Here is a 16128-nt window from a genome sequence, read left to right as displayed (position 1 = left end):
AACATTTCCTGTTATCCCGTATCCGGTAATTTCTTCCTCTTGCCTTCCAGACGGCATCAGCCACGAGTCGCCGGAGCCGGCGAGACGAGACGTCAACTCGGCCGGCCGGTGCCACACCTCCGTCCTGCTGCTGAGCTCCGCCCTCATGCTCCTGGCCGCCATCTTGTCTTTATAGCGCCCGGGCTCAGAAGTCCCCGCCCCCCCCCGCCCCCGGGAATGGACTGTCCTGATTGGACCGCAGGCCACTCCCGCCCTGCTACCCCTCCCCTCAAGGAGCACTTTTTTCAAACGAAACAAAAAAACACTGACAATCTCTCTGTGGAAAAAAAAAAAAAGAGAGAGAGGAAGGGACTTCGACTTCGGAGCCTTTTGTTGTTGTTTTTTTTTTTTTTTCCTTTTCGTTTTTGACTTTGTAAAATGCCAACCAGTGTGATGTCTGACCTTGAGGGCGCCGGCGTTCGGCGCCCCCCGGCGGTCAGACGCGTCTCTTACCTGTTTGCCTCGCTCGCTCACAGAATGCAGATATTCCACCGCGACACCGTCTGTGTTGTAGACGAGCACACCCACACGCTTTTTACACACGTAAACACACAATCAGCTCACTCTTTTAGTTGGAACGGCTAGGAAAGCACACACACACACACACACACACGCGACATTTTTCAGGAACATCACATGAAAACCCCTCCACCACCACCACCCACCACGTTACACCATTTATTCTCGCTGAAGACGATCCAGGAGTGAACGGTCAAAACAAAACAAAGCAAAAAAAAAAAAAAAAGATGGTGGAAGGACGCTGTTGCTCGGAGACCACTGACGGTGTGGGCGGAGCCTCTGAAGACTTAACCTTCCTCTCAGGTTAAAAAGGCTTCGCCGTCTCCGACTGAGGAGGACCCTTGTTGAGAGAGAGAGAGAGAAAAAAAAAGAAGAAATCAAGAAGCACTCATCTTTCAGTGTTTGTTAGGAATGGATTAATGTTAGATTAATGTATATGTTTTTTTGTTTTTTTTTTTAATTAAATCACATAATTCAATTGTAGCAGCCAACACGGGTGTACAGTAAGATATTGGAACGGAGTGTAGAAGTTTTTTGTTTTTTTTTTGCTTTTGTTTTGTTTTTTTTGCCAGGCAAAATGTATTTTCCTATTTATTGTGGAGTCCTCGTGATTTTATTCTGTTCCGGTTTAGTCTGTTAGTACAATAGAAAGCCATTAAAACGTTAGTTACACGTCGTTTCTGTCATTTGTATGAAACTGTACAGCTGCCTTAGTCATGAAAGACCAGTTTGTATCACGTTATAATGTGAAAACCTATGATTGATATGAATACGAATAATCCACCTTGATATTATCATGTTGCTACATATAAGATTTACTTTTTATGTTATGAACAAAAGCTGCATGATCACAACTTAAAACGATCATTATTCAGTTTCAATGCAAACAGCTTTGACAAAATAATCTATTAACATGCTGTTAAATGTATTTTTTACTCATCCATTGACGTACGAAGTTCTAACATTCAGGTTTTTAAACTTTTATATGAGATTATACTTTCATGCTACGTATTTACTTAACATGAAATCTTGATCACAAAGTTCTAACGTGTTCCTACGTTCAAATGTTTAATTTTACGACTGATTCAGCATGTTGTGCTTTGGCTTTGCATCATATACCTGCATTTTATTTATGTTTCAAAATGTCACAATATCAGAGGCTAACGTTTTAAGTTTCATATTGAAATTTCAGTATATAGAAAATAATACATCCTCAGATATTTATGCTTTAAATGAACATTGATTCACACTCTAATGTATTATCTCGTCGAAGCTTGTTTCAGTTTAGCATATTATGGACTTATAACAGCAGTTTGTGTGTTTAGTCGTGGTACAGTGTGATTCATCACAACGTGATACAAATGCTCCACGTTCTGAGGCAGCGATACGCTTTCATACATTTGATAGTTATTCACAGAAAAAAAAAAAAGAAAGAAAAGAAACCAGTTTACATACGTGCTTGGATTGAATGCTTACAATGTTTCTGTTTTTAACAAAGTCCAGGAAGAAGAAGAAGAAAAAAAAAATCTGATGTGCTATCAGGGTGTAGAAACGGTAGTTTGTTTGGAATTTGTCATTAACGAATGTCACCGATGTAATTTTACTGTTTCACTATTGTTTTTGTGAACCACTGTCATAACACAGCTATTGTAAATAGAGGCAAGTTTCCTACAAAGAGTTTCAGGGATGTGTCCATGCCGAACAAGAGGTTAAAAACAAGACTTTTTTTTCTGTTTTCTTTTTTTTTTTTTTTTTTTAAATTCGTTTTTGATAAAGAGTTGCTGGAGCTAAGAGGCGTTTCAGTGAGAGTAAGCTACGAAGCAGGCGGCGGCGGCACAGCGTGAGGCGACGGTGTCGGTCACTGAAGTGCAGATCCGGCCAATGGGAAAGAGGCAGAACCGGGGAGGCCAAACAGAGGGAAACGTGATATCCGGAGCCTCCTCATGAGAACAGAACTCTTTTCTACATGGCCAGTAGTTCTATCTGTAAATCTGTATGAGGAGCATTTGGGCCACTTGATAATTTAACTAACAGTAAAACTATAATTAAGAGGAAAACATGGTTTATATTAACATTACTCATACAACTGAGCTCTAACTTCATAATAAATTATATTAATGAATTTAAAAAGTATATGTTATGGATGAAAACTTATATTTCAAACTAATAAAATAAAAACTTTATTTAAAATGAATAATAGTAAATGAAGGTTTTTATGATTAAATAATATTGTTATAATGCATAATTTTATCAGAAAAAGGCTAAAGAATAAAGATTTAAACTTCTATTAAAGAATAATGTATCAAGAATGAAGTTATCTGTATAAACTCTATTTATCAGGAGATTTTCATTTCCAGTGAAAGTGGCCCTCATTCTCCAGAGAACAGAGGCGGCTCCAGGTCAAGCAGGTCAGCGTAGCTCCGCAGAGGGAAACATTCTGATATTTAACTTTTCATTCAATCCTCAGTTTTCGGAGTCAGAGTTCCATTAACTTTATGAAACTGAAGGTGATTTCTGCTCTCAGTTTACTGAAATTTCAACAATCAGTGCACAATTTATTCTTTTCATGCTGATGAAGGCCCAAACTTTCAAGCTGTTTTCAATCTTCAGTTTCGTTCAGAGTTCATTATAACCAAAAAACAAACAAACAAAAAAAAAACTCACACAAATCTAAGACTCTAATTTCAAGGGGACCTCTTACGCTTATTTATTCATATTTATCTTTTCAAGATTCACACTAAATGAAGAAACAGTCTAATCCATCAATTCGGCCTTCCTCCCAGTCCACTTTCATCTGACTGGCGTACATCAACCGAATGTTGATATCCAATGTTTGATCATACGAGACTTTAAAGTCTTCAGATGTGTCATTTTTCACTGATAAATATTCAATTGACCAAAAATGTAAAGTTCCCTAAAAGAAAAATGGATTTGTGTTAAAGTTTGACGCTTCAGATTTCGTCCATCAGGTCACTCATGCTCCTTTAACGTGCACATTATTGCTCTGAATAGCAAGGTTCTGAGCAGCAGTACAGTAATTTGACACCAGCCTCAGCGTATCACTGGCTGTTGTGCTGAGTGGAACAGATATTTTTGCTTCTGCAGCCTCAGCAGGGGAAACTTTCTCCAGGTAAAGATTTTTATCTTCTGAGTAAAGTCAAGATTATTGCATGTGACATCGATGGATGTAATTTGACACCGACCTCAAAATGAATTTAATCTTGAACAGGCGGATTACAGCTCAAGAAAATGAAATTTACCAAAATCTGAACCATGCAAGTTCTCTGAAATGTGTGAGTCTCCGAAACGTAGCTGGTGAGACCGATAAGCTGAGGTAATTTGACACCAGCTTCAAAATAAAGTGAACGTAAAACCAAGCATCTGAAGCGTACAAACTATCTGATATGTTTTACCCTCCTCCTCCAAAAATCACTGTCTTCTGATTGGATGAAACCAATAAGTTGATGTAATTTGACACCAGCCTCATTATGGCGAAAATAATCCCAGATTTAAACAAATCAGCAACAAGCTGGCATCGATTTAATGAAACCTGACCATGAAATGTCTCTCATCATGTCGTCAGCCTCGTCGTTTGACATTCTGAGCATCGTAGGTCCCTTTAAACAGGTTCAGAGTTTTCTGGAGCACCTTAATATTCCTTTTAGGGATTTTTATTTTTCAGAGCTGAAGCACATTTCTGAATATTTCCTCCGCCCTGCCACCATCAGCCTGGTGTGGCTTCGCTCCACCGCCACATGTCCCACCCACCGCCGCTGGACTCGTCCCCCGCAGCCGCGCCATGCCGGGAAAACCCAGCCCCTTGGTTTTAGTGGATACCGTGTATCCAGCAGCTACTTGTGACTTGCAGCGTTTTTTCTCCCCTACACCTCTTTTAAAGGGCAATTTAACCGACACATTAACGTTCTTAGCAAGAAACAAACAACGAAAAAAAAAAAGTTTGATACAATAACAAAAAAAATATGCTGATTTCTTTTTCTATGTCTTTTATATGAAACAGAACAGAGAGGACGGAGGTCAGTGTTTGAGGCACATATCGAGCATGCAGTACGGCCGGGTTACAGCCGGGAGCCGGCGGCTCTGAGGGAAGAACAGACGGAGCTGGAAAAAATCAGTTTAAACCCGTTTTTTTTTTTTCTTCTTTTTTCTAGTCCAGAACAAAGCTCTTCTTCATTGTACTGTTGCATCCAAAGTGTCTTGAAGGTGCGAGATCATCGTCGCCTCTGGACGGAGAAACTGAAACCCGAACCGCCGGCATGGCGTCGTCTCCTCCTCCTCCTCCTCCTCCTCCTCCTCCTGGTCTTTGGTGCCATGTAGCCTGAAGCGAACACCACCGTGTCTCTGGTCCGCTGGCGTCCGTCGTATCTTGAGAACTAGACGTGTGCTTTTCTGTCAGTGCATCTCGCGGTGGGAAGCTGTTTGTTACTGTAGCCACCACTGTGGTTTTTCTAACCCCGCCCCCCCTCCTCCCGGCTAGACGTGGATGTGCCACAGAACTGCACAATTCCGTTAACGTTAGTACCCGGACCTCGTGCCTAAACCATCCTCTGTACTCGCCCAAAACTGTTCCTCCCGCTCAGTCCCTCACTAGACTTTTCTACAAAAAGGCCATTTCTTTGTAAATACACGTGTTGGAGCAGCTATGACTAACTAAAAGAAACCAACAAAAAAAAAAAAGATTTAATAAATATTTCTTTGTCGTTTATCGTGTCTGGTTTGATTTTGTTCAATGTTCCGATGTTCAGATGTCTCAAGGACTATTTCAAACTGTCTGAGTCAAAAGAAATCCAGTTTTTCCACTTTGCAGAAGGCCTGAAGAAGACATTAACATCATACAACCCTCTGCAGATTATGGGGTATAATATTTATTTATGTTCTAAAACTAGTTGACTCTGTATTTAATTAATTTATGTCACAAAACTATAGATTTTAAGCTATTATTCAGTGTGTCGCTCATTTATTCAATGCAATATACATTAAGGTTAAGTTCCCAGAGTCAGCAGAAGCAGAAAAAATGGTGAAACATGAAAAATTAAAAGTCAAAAGAGTTTACCAAGAGAGTTACATAGAATATGTCTTCATAGAAGCAATGGGCAAAAGCTAAACTGAATCATTAGGAAAAAATAATAATACTAAGATAATAATAATTATTATTATTATTATTTTGAAGTACAGTTTTAGAATGGAGAAAAATTTAGAATGAAACCAACAATTTTACAGCATAACATTTATATTGTGTTAAAGTTGAGAAACTACGTCTAATTCTAATGATATGAGGAGAATTAAAACAATTTAAAACTTTGTTATGTATGAATGTATTGTACCAGAAAAGATTAAATACAACAATGAAGTGAAGAAAACGTAACAATAATGCATAATGCATGTGTAGGCACATATTTTTGAAATGATCGGTAAGAATAACTGGAAAAATAAGCAAAATATTTCATGACAAGCCATCATAGCATCGTTTGAAAAATGAAGAAACACTCAACAAACAAATACGTCTGACTACAAACTGAAATATGTCATAACAGAAAGAAATTAAAAGTGTCATTTTGAAATTACACCGGTTCCGAGACGTTTCGACACGTGTTGCGGCTGCTCCAGCTGTCTAAGTCAAACACGACTAGGTTGAATCAATACTGCTCGGATGTGATTATGTTGTCTGATTTGTTTTATTAATCGTCACCGTAATGAGTGACGGCTTGTGAAATGGAAAGAACGTGGAAAAGCTGGATGTTTGTCTTGGTTGTCGCTCGGTGTGTAATCACAGTGGGGAGAGCAGGAGAACAGCTGCTGCTCTGTAATCTGGAGGTAATTCACCCGCTGGAGAAACAAAAACAGAAACAGCTTCAATTAATCTTGCGGGAATGTGCGGCGCTTCGGGGGGAGCTCCGCCAAGAAAACCCAGGCCTCGCACGCCGCTCGCTGCCTCTCGCCGCCGTCTGCTTTCTTTTCTCCGTGTGCGTCTTTGTCTCAGACGCCTCCGTCTTCTTGGTGACTTTGCAGCAACTTGCTGTGAGAATTTCACAATTTGGATCTCTTTGTTTGGAAGGAAGAAGGTCAGAATCCGGAGCCAGAAGCTGCAGAAGCGTCTGAACAATCGAAGGCTCTGATTTATGAAAAAGAAAAACTTCTTCAGTTTCAGCTAAAGACAGAAACTTCCTTCTGCTGGATTACTCCCAAAAATTCAACGTTTCCAATTTGCAATTCATCCTCCCCCGCTGGAATATGCCCACATCTTTTTCACTTCCAGGTTGTAAAGCAAGCTTATAAATTTGTCTTTGACATCATCTGCGTTGTTTTCTCAGACCCAACAAAGCTCCCTTCAGGGCCATAGAAGCATCATGCTGGTATTTTCACAGCCTGACGTGGTCGAAAATGTAGGACTCGGTTTGAAACGGCACCAAAGAAAACCTCACCAAAACCAAAAAACATAAATTCGTTGAAATGACTCAGTCTGAAGGGAAACCAAGCTGAACAGATCTGAGCAGGATGAAGCTGATGGTGAAACGTTGGTCGACCCAAAAAAAGCCCGAGGAAGAAGCTTGGGGTCGTTCCACCTTTCTCAACAAAACCTTCTATATGATCTTATTAACATAAAACATGCGCAAATACCATGTCAGAAAACTAAGACCAAGCCAAAGATTATATAAAGTCAGAAAAGGCTGGACTTTCAATCATTCAGGAGGAATTGTGGAACTTTTGTCTGTGGGAGCTGCTTCAGCTCTGAAGACACTGAGTCGTCAACTTTCGCTGTAGTTTAGACTCAGTTTACATGACAGCATTTTCAAGTCACAAAAAGCCAAAACTTTAGTTGAGTTTTGAACGTCCCTCTACAAAACAACTGAGTTCAGAGCAAGACAAAACACACCATCATCTGCATAAACAGAGAGCATTTCGTACATGTGCTGGACCTAAATGTTATACAGGCTGTAGTGAGAATGTTTCCATCATCGTGTGTGTGGTCTGATTACAGAAACACACAAACACTGATGGCCTGTCACGGAAACGGCAGCATTTCCAGCATTTTTGCAGTTTCTGTGTGAAGTCTTTCCATAATGAGTCCGTGAAGCAGGACACAAACACAACACAAACTAATGTGTTGTGCTAATGTGGCTCAGATCCTGTTTGAGTGGATGAGCGACAGGTTTGCTAACTTTTAACTCCAGCTCCTTCACTTCGGAGTGGAGCTCGTGGAACTGAAGACGACGGCAGTGTCTGGGCTTCCTGAGACTTCTGGATCGTCTCCTCCTGACCCGGCCTGTCACAGCTGCAGAGCGTGAGAAGAGAGAAGAGCGTTTCCTGCAGACACAGACGCTCCAGGAGGAGATCTGCTGCTCTGCAGATCCGTCTGTTTTTATCCCTGATCTTGACTTTTGACTCGTATACATCACGTATCAGAATGGCAGCTCTGCATTCATCTATATTTTTTGACTTAGATGTAGATTATGTCTGTCTTCAAAACATAAAGTTGAGTTACAAAGTTGTCATTAACACCAATGGAGGGACCCGGATGTGCTGCTGATGCATGAAGGCTCTGCCGCTGGCGCTGACGGCTGTGTTATTCCTACGATGCAGCAGAACGAGCAAACAAAGGCATTAGATTTATTAGTCTGCGCTGAGGTCAGTCTCTGGTAAGCGTCTGACAAACACATGGGTTGCAGGAGTAGCTGTCCCGGCATGTGGCGCCCAAATGGAAGCAGTCCGTTTGGAGCGCAGCGACAAGCAAAGACCACCCAACCCTGGCAGGACCGGATGAGACTGAAATCACAGATCAGACCCACATTCCTCTGGGCTGTTTGGGTCCCCGTTCAGCTTCATGTGTCGTATGGAATAGGCTCCACCCATTTCCAACTTCATTCGCTTTGGTGCTTGTAATTTGTCACCAGCATCTTTGTCTAAACTTGATCATTCGATCATGTTGGGCACAACTGTAGTAAAACCTCTTCTTGTTCTTCTGCACATCTGTGAGTAGATGAACAATAGAAATACATCCGTCCCTTTTTATTATACGTCTTCTTTGTTTCCTCTTTTATCCCTCATTTGTGTGCTGAAGGTGTTGGTGTTAGATGCAATTTAGGGTTTAAATGGGAAAAAGCACAATGCGTTGATACATTCATTCTCAATATTCCAACAAACCGGAGGTTTGTAATTTCCTCTGCAAAGTAGATAACTGCAGAGAGCAAATTATCACCAAAGTATGAATTAAAGGCTTGAGTGTGTGGTGCAAAGAGAGAAAAGAGGCCTTATTCTCTCTGACATTTCACATATCTGAGGAAACAGGATGTTTTTGAGTGCACCTGCACCTGAGCCATTAGGCACTCTGACCTTTCTGGGTTTCTGTCTCCTGTTGTTATAGAAACTCTTCAACGTCTCTGATTGGCTCACCTCTTCTCTTCCAGTCTGTCAAATCAGGCTAATTGTCATCATTACTTTAAGCCCAGAACAGTCTTCTTTCCGTCGTGTTTCCATCCGATGACTTGTGGGAACGTCTCGGACTGGACTTCCCACTGATAACGTCTCGGCTCTTATCTGTGTTTTGCTTCTGAGGCGAAACTCTATCCGTCACACACTTCCACTCCCCGTGCGACTTTCAGAATACACCTACAAACACGCAATCAGAGCCCCTCGGCGGAGGGTATAATCAGTCCGTGAGGCGCAGTGATTACTTTTGTGTCTCAACTCTGGTGGTGAGATTAGAGAGGATGAATCCAGAAACATGTTCACAGCAGCGGGATTAGCTGGAGACAGACTCTCTGCATCTTCTCTGCTGTTTCACAGATTAACTTAAGACCGCTGATTATCAGGAGGGGGCGAGCCATTTCTCTCCTGTGACTCACCTTTACGTGATCAAACGGCCGTGTTTTATTCGTCACTTCCTTCTTCCACGGAGCTGGAGGGAGAACAGACTTCAGTGTAGGTGAAAAGGAAATGGGTCCAGACACTAGAGGTGTTTTCACAGCTCCTTCAGTTTCCTCCAAAACATGCATGTTGGGTTAACTGCCGTCCTTCAATTGTCCGTATGTGTGACTGTTTGCCTTGAGATGACCGCTGACCCGTCCCGGGTGTAACCTGCCTTCACCCACCGAGCTGAGATTAGCTCCACTGACCTGTGACCCCCAGCCGGATGACGTTCTGTAACAGTGAATTTTACAAGCGCTGTCCTCAGAGGAAAAACCTGCCCGACTGAAATACTGAGAAACAACAGGAGGAACTGCCTTAAAGCCTGATAACAGCAGTGACTGACTTGACTTTGAAAGGATTTGCAAAATAACTTTCGCATTCATGTGATGTTTGAACAAACAAGCAGCAAAAAGATGCTATTTTAACATTTCAAAGAGAAGCTGTTAAAGCTTCTGTTGCGTTTTGGGTTTCTGTTTACACGACAACAGAGCTTGGAGCCACTGAAAATGTAACTTTTTCAAACAAGCTCCCAAAGTGGAACTTTTTGAAAGTGCTCACACTCCTGGGTTTTGGAGCCCAAAAGGTCAGTAGAAAAGGTATCACAGATATACCATCAGGCGATCAACGCCTGCCATAAATATTGCCGTCCAAATAAAAAAGGCCGCTCCAGAGTCTCTGGGTTTGGGGCGAGGCCACAACAGATGAGCTGTGTTAGCTACAGGTGACTTATATTCTTCATTTTGACTTTTAGTCTGAAGACAGGGGGGCAGCAGGGGGCTCACGGCCGATCATCTGATGTGTAGATCTCACAAACATCCCGCCTGGAGAGTGACGGAGGGGGGCGGCGCGCTCGGCTCCTTCAGAGCAGCGAAAGGCCCAGAAGCTGTTTTCTGTCACTTTCCCCATCTGCGCCGCGCCTCGCGCCGCAGACGGCGTAGCAGGAGGCGCGGGGCGCGTCGCTTTCATTACGCTGGCTGCAGAGGAAGCTGCCACCTTGAGACAATGTCAGCCGCAGGAAGTGGAGTCTCGGTGTGGGGGGTAACGTGACAGCCGAGATGAGACGAGAGCACTTTGGTGGAGTTGTTTCCCCTCAAGATGGAGATACACCCACTTCTGTTTGCACTGCTTGAGCTTCTTTAGAGAATCTGTTCACATCCAACCTTTCTACAGAGGCTGGTTACAGTTCTGAGAGAACCTCAGTCGACCTACAGCCTGTTTACAGTCACCTGTTAACACTGCCTTATCAGACTGTGGAGGGAAGCCAGTGCGCAATGACGTCTGAAATCATTATTTCACAAAACGTTCTTTTACACCTTGAGTTTACAATTTAAGATCAATCTATAAAAGTCCATATTCAGTCATAAAACCACCATTATTAAGTAAATGGACACCCAGAACACAATTAAAGTCTTGTGTTTTCACTTGACAGAGTTGTTTAAATACATAGGTGGAGATGGATATAGACAGTGTCTGTGTTCTGTCTGTGTTCTGTGTTCATTATTTGTGTGATTTAGTCAAAATCCAGGGCACATACAGATGTGGAGCTACCAGAGTAATACCAGTGATGGCCTGTGGGGGCAGTGTTGTGCAGTTTAGCCAAGGTGCGACCAGCGTTACTTTTCTTACACATAAAAGTTGAAAACCACAGACAGAAAAAGATCAAATTCTGAATACTAACAGAGACACCAAAGCTTATTTTACCCGCATTTAATCTCTTTTATTGATGTCTGGATTACAAACGTCCCACATGACGATAACGACGTGCACTGCCCCCTGCTGGATGGAAGAACTGAGGGACGCATGGGAGCACGAAGGCAGTGACACATGACAATGTTTCAAAAGTAAATACCAGTTCTCTGGGTAAAGGAGGCATATTTGTGTTTCATCCTCGGAGGATCATAACTTCAGAGGACATAAAGCCCTGCGACCTGCACAGACGGCAATTATGCCTGCGGATGTAAAAGGGCTTGTTTGTTTTTTTGAGGAATGTCTCCAAGTGAAGTGTCTGCCAGAATGTTCTATATATCTTAATTTAAGGGATCCAGGATTGAGAGGACGGCCAGTCAGGCGGAGAAAACGGGATGATGGATGTGGATTTTCAGGATGTATTTATGTACTTTAGAATGAAATAAATCAGGGCTTAAGGGAAACGCTGATTGGCAGCGGGGTCAAAATGAGATGTGAGACTGAGCCCAATACCCAGCGTACTTAACGTACTGGTAGGTTACAAGTTTGACACCTTCTAATTTGCCAGCCGTCATTTTTCTGATTAATTTTCCTGCCGCCTTGGTCTTAAGAGCGTCTCGTGAGGCTGGTGTTAATTTGATCTCGCGGGGAGAGCCCCCGCCGTCATATCTCCGCTTTAATTCTCAACGCTTCCCCCTCAAACTTTTATTCCTGTCCTCTTCGATTTGTCTGAAGGCCGCGGCAGATGGGAGGAGGCGACGGGCCGCGGCGAGCGAACCGCTTTGGGAGGAGCGAGACGCTAATACCGGCAGCCGAACAGTCGCGGCCCCTCTCCTCGGAAACGGCGACCCTGGACCGCGCGGCGGCGCAGCCGCACACCCCGGGGACAAACTCATTTTCAGAAATCATCACGGAAAATCGTGCTGGCCGTGTGCGCGGACGGCGAGGGGACAGGCTGTATTACCCAACTCCCCCGTATGCTCATAATGGAGACCACACAATGGCATCGCCGGCCAATTCTCTACCCCGCTGTTAAAATGAAGCCCTATTCAGTTTTTATGTAGGCCATCTGTAAGTCTACTCAAACCTAAAAATAAAGGCTGAGTGGAAGAGAACATATTCATCGCTCTGCGCTCCGAGCTGAATGGGATCTCTGAAAAGGAGAGAGCCGAGCCAGAGAAAACACCGTGATTGACTCAAGGCCGCTGAAACTGGCTGAATCTGTTATTCAGACACATCCAGGAGTGCAGGCTGGAGCTCACACATTGGGGGAAAAAAACAATCAATTTCTGCAAAACGGCCCCTCGTAGCGCGGTATAGCATGGCGCATTGTGATTGGTCATTTGTTATTCCATTCTACAACTGCCCCCGAAATAACGCCGTTGTGTCTGTCATTGATTGCGGTGTTGTGTTTAATAGATTAATAGCAGCGTTGGAATAATAGCTGTTGTATTAAATCACGGTGCCACTGCCGAGTGGGGCTCCATAAATGAAGCCAGCGGGACGCCCGACCTCGGCGGCTGCTTTGTGCAGAAGTGGATGTTACGGAGGTTTTTTTTTGTGAGGCCGGCTTAAATTGCTCCGAGACCTGAACGCGTGGGTCAAAGTGTTTAGTGCCGCAGCTCCGTGTCGGGTTTATTAGGATGCAGGTCCTGAATGAAAGAGCCAAGTTAAACAGTTTGGTTTCAGGCTGACCTCTGACACCGGGAGCGGCAGGCGGAGGAGACCGGTAGGTCATTTTACAGCCAGATAAACAGTTCGTCTTAGTGCGCTACCACAGTAAAATAACAGTAAAGATTTCACAAAGCGGCAGTACATGCATACATCTTCCATCCCGCTTCCTCCAGCTCGGGCCACAGAGGCAGCCGAGCCGATCAGAGCCAGTCAGAAACCCGAAGACAAGAGTCCAGCTGCAGCCAGAGGCCTGATTTACTGCAAAGCTTGTTAAAGTTTGGTAAATTTCACATAATAGATTTTGGTTTCAGTTCACAGAGAGAGCAGAAACCGTGAAAAGCATGGAGTCGGCATCGAGTGTCAACAAGGCCACAAGATGGCTGTTGATGAACAAGTGACCAAGTGGGGTTGAATTTAAATTTTTCAAACTACCGAAAGTATAGATGTGGGTATTTCATGCATCAGGCCCTTTTGTAAGAGATTAACCTGCTGGAAAATATATTTTTATTAGACGACTGGATTGAGTACTGGATGACTCAAACTCAAACGTTTTGGAAGCTATCAAACATGTCAGAGCATTGAAGGAAACAAATCTTTCTTCCCTTCAAGAAAAATAAAAGCCCATATATCTGAATAAAATTAAAAAGAAACAAACCAAAAAGTAGGAGATTTTCAGTTTTAAGTTAAATGTGCAAGAAAAAGAAGAGCAAATCCAAAAAGGGCTAAAATTGAAAATATTTTCTGATGAAGTTGACATATAAAAGTCACGAGGAAATATCTCTCAGACAGTTTTAACAGGAACAAATTATGAACATGGAAATGTTTTCACTGTAAATCACACTGCAGGTTTATCAACTTCAACATTAAAATCTTTAAAAAAATTAAAAAAGCAAACATGATCGCTGTTAATTTTTCCCTATTCCCATATATAATGTGATATTTAACAAAATATCCTTTCCAAAGATGTAAATTCAGACTGGCTTCTCAAAAGTTACTCAGTAAGCTTTACTGTTGTTAAAAAATCTCTCTCCCACAATCAGTTGACCCAAAAATTGCTTGAATCTCTGAAAAAAAGGCTCTTCTGTGCAGAAATTACAAAAAAACCAACTCTCTTTTCAAGTTATAGTGAAAAAAATGAAACAATGTTCTAAATGACTCTTGTTCTCCGCCCAGCTCTGCCATCTCCACAATGTTCCAGCAGACAGGACGTGGAAAAAGATTTTTGTTCACTTTATTAATCAACATCTCTGTCCTGATGCTGCAGGTTGACATTGCTCGTTCCAACTTCACCAGCCACAGGTTTTTTTTTTAAAATACTTATTTCATGAATCTCGCAGTTCTAAATTTTCTCGCTTTTTCTACTTTCTTTTTGCGAACCATATTTGTGTTGAGAGGTGTCATGCCCACTCCTCTGCCACTAGGGAGTGGGTCTGCCTTGTTGCTCTTTCTCGCCGGCCTCCTGCCCGCCGCCGGCCTCCTGCTCGCCGCTGCTGCCCTCCTGCTCGCCGCCCTCCTGCCCGCCTCCGCCGCCCTCCTGCCCCCCTGGGCCTGGACAACCAGAAATTTCCACAGAAATGTTTGTGAATCATGAATCATGAATCTCGCAGTTCTAAATTTTCTCGCTTTTTCTACTTTCTTTTTGCGAACCATATTTGTGTTGAGCGGTGTCATGCCCACTCCTCTGCCACTAGGGAGTGGGTCTGCCTTGTTGCTCTTTCTCGCTGGCCTCCTGCCCGCCGGTCGTCCTGCCCGCTGCCGCCGCCCTCCTGCCTGCCACCGCCGGTCCTCCTGCCGCCGGTCCTCCTGCCTGCCGCCGCCGGTCCTCCTGCCAGCTGGCCTCCTGCTGGTCGGCCTCCTGCTCGCCGGCCTCCTGCCCGCCGCCGCCGCCCTCCTGCCCTCCGCCGCCGGTCCTCCTGCCCGCCGCCGCCGGTCCTCCTGCCCGCCGCCGCCGGTCCTCCTGCCCGCCGCCGCCCTCCTGCCCCCCTGGGCCTGGACAACAGACCTGTTTGTCCCCCCCAATCGGCGGGCCTGCTTCTGACACTCTGAACATCTCCTGTTGAGGTGCACTTGTGTTCTCATTCACCCTTTCATAAATGTAGATGATTCCATTTCTGTCAATGTTGTGCAGGAACCGATCTGCTTCCACAGAAGTGTTTGTGTCGTTGGCTTCAATGGTCACGTCTTCTTTAAACAGGTATGACCAAAAGTGACCACAAGTGGCAGATCCCCAGTGGCAAATGACCGAGGACAGGACGTACGCCTGCTTTTTGTCCTCAGACAAAGGCACTTCTATGAATTCTGATGCAGTCACATCCTGTCTGCCGGGCATCCAGCTCTCTGTTCGGCAGATATAAAGTGTCAGAACATCCGGACTGTTGCAGAAGATCTTTGGCTCTCCCGTAGGGCTGCTGCATCTGTGGCATGGTCTTGGGCTGTGCTGTTCATGGAGAGTGTGGTTAAAGAGAGAAGCGATGTTCTCATCTTGAGAAAGTACTGTTAGGAAGACGATGCTTTCCAGGTCCGTGTTTTCCGCTGCCCTCTCGCCACAGCTGGGGCACGTTGTCACTTTTTGCACCTGAAGACTTGACTGAACATCACACTTGCTCAACCAGCCGAGGAGATGCTTGACTAAGTCTACAGGGTCGTTGTGTCCCCACAGCGCGAGCGACGGGATCGTCACGCTTAACTCAGGCAGGACTGGAAGGAGATCTAACGGGCTGAACATTCTTCCTGACTCATGGAGGGCTCTCAAAAACAGCCTTGCAAATTCCGGAGTGCTTGACAGCTGTGCCAGAAGTTCTGGTGGCTGACAAAGCAGCTTGGTCTTGACAATGTCCAAGTTCAGGGCAGCTTGCAGTGTGGAGTTCAGCCAACAGTTGTTATATCTGTTGGTAAACCTGCAGATGGATGTGATCTGCTGTTGGGGCGGCTCTTCCTCCTGTCCTTCACCACACAGCAGCTTCCCAGGTGAACACTCATCTGTTCCGCTGACGTGGTTTGAAGTCTCAGTGAGACGAGAGGTCACAGCTCTGACCGCCCGCGTAACGGCAGCGCCGAGAAAGAAACCCAAATGAAACATCTTGTCTAAAGTAAGCCAAACGTAGATATGCGCGTTGATTAAAGGAGTGCTTCCAGCAACTGGCAGAGGCCAAACAGACGTGGTGAAGAGAGAATCTGATCCTGCTTTGAACTTCCTCTGACATCACCTTTCTAGTGTTGCCATGACAACAAGTGCATGCACTTGTTGTCATGGCAACACTAGAAAGGTGATGTCTGACTGTGAAA

At 44.1% G+C, this 16128-nt stretch overlaps 1 protein-coding gene across 1 annotated transcript in view; it reads left to right on the top strand.

Moving 5' to 3' along the window:
• Positions 1–5279, top strand: part of LOC115382829 (ephrin-A5-like) — a 90796-nt gene extending 85517 nt beyond the window's left edge. The window contains exon 5 of the mRNA XM_030084749.1: positions 51–5279. Within this exon, the coding sequence (XP_029940609.1) occupies positions 51–175 (125 nt within the window). The 3' untranslated portion in view covers positions 176–5279. The remainder of the gene's footprint in view (positions 1–50) is intronic.
• Positions 5280–16128: the final 10849 nt, after the last annotated feature.

Source organism: Salarias fasciatus, assembly GCF_902148845.1.
Source record: "Salarias fasciatus chromosome 7 unlocalized genomic scaffold, fSalaFa1.1 super_scaffold_4, whole genome shotgun sequence".
In the NCBI taxonomy this organism is placed as follows: domain Eukaryota; kingdom Metazoa; phylum Chordata; class Actinopteri; order Blenniiformes; family Blenniidae; genus Salarias; species Salarias fasciatus.
Note: the sequence above shows the minus strand (reverse complement) of the source record. Positions and strands in the feature narration are given on the sequence as shown.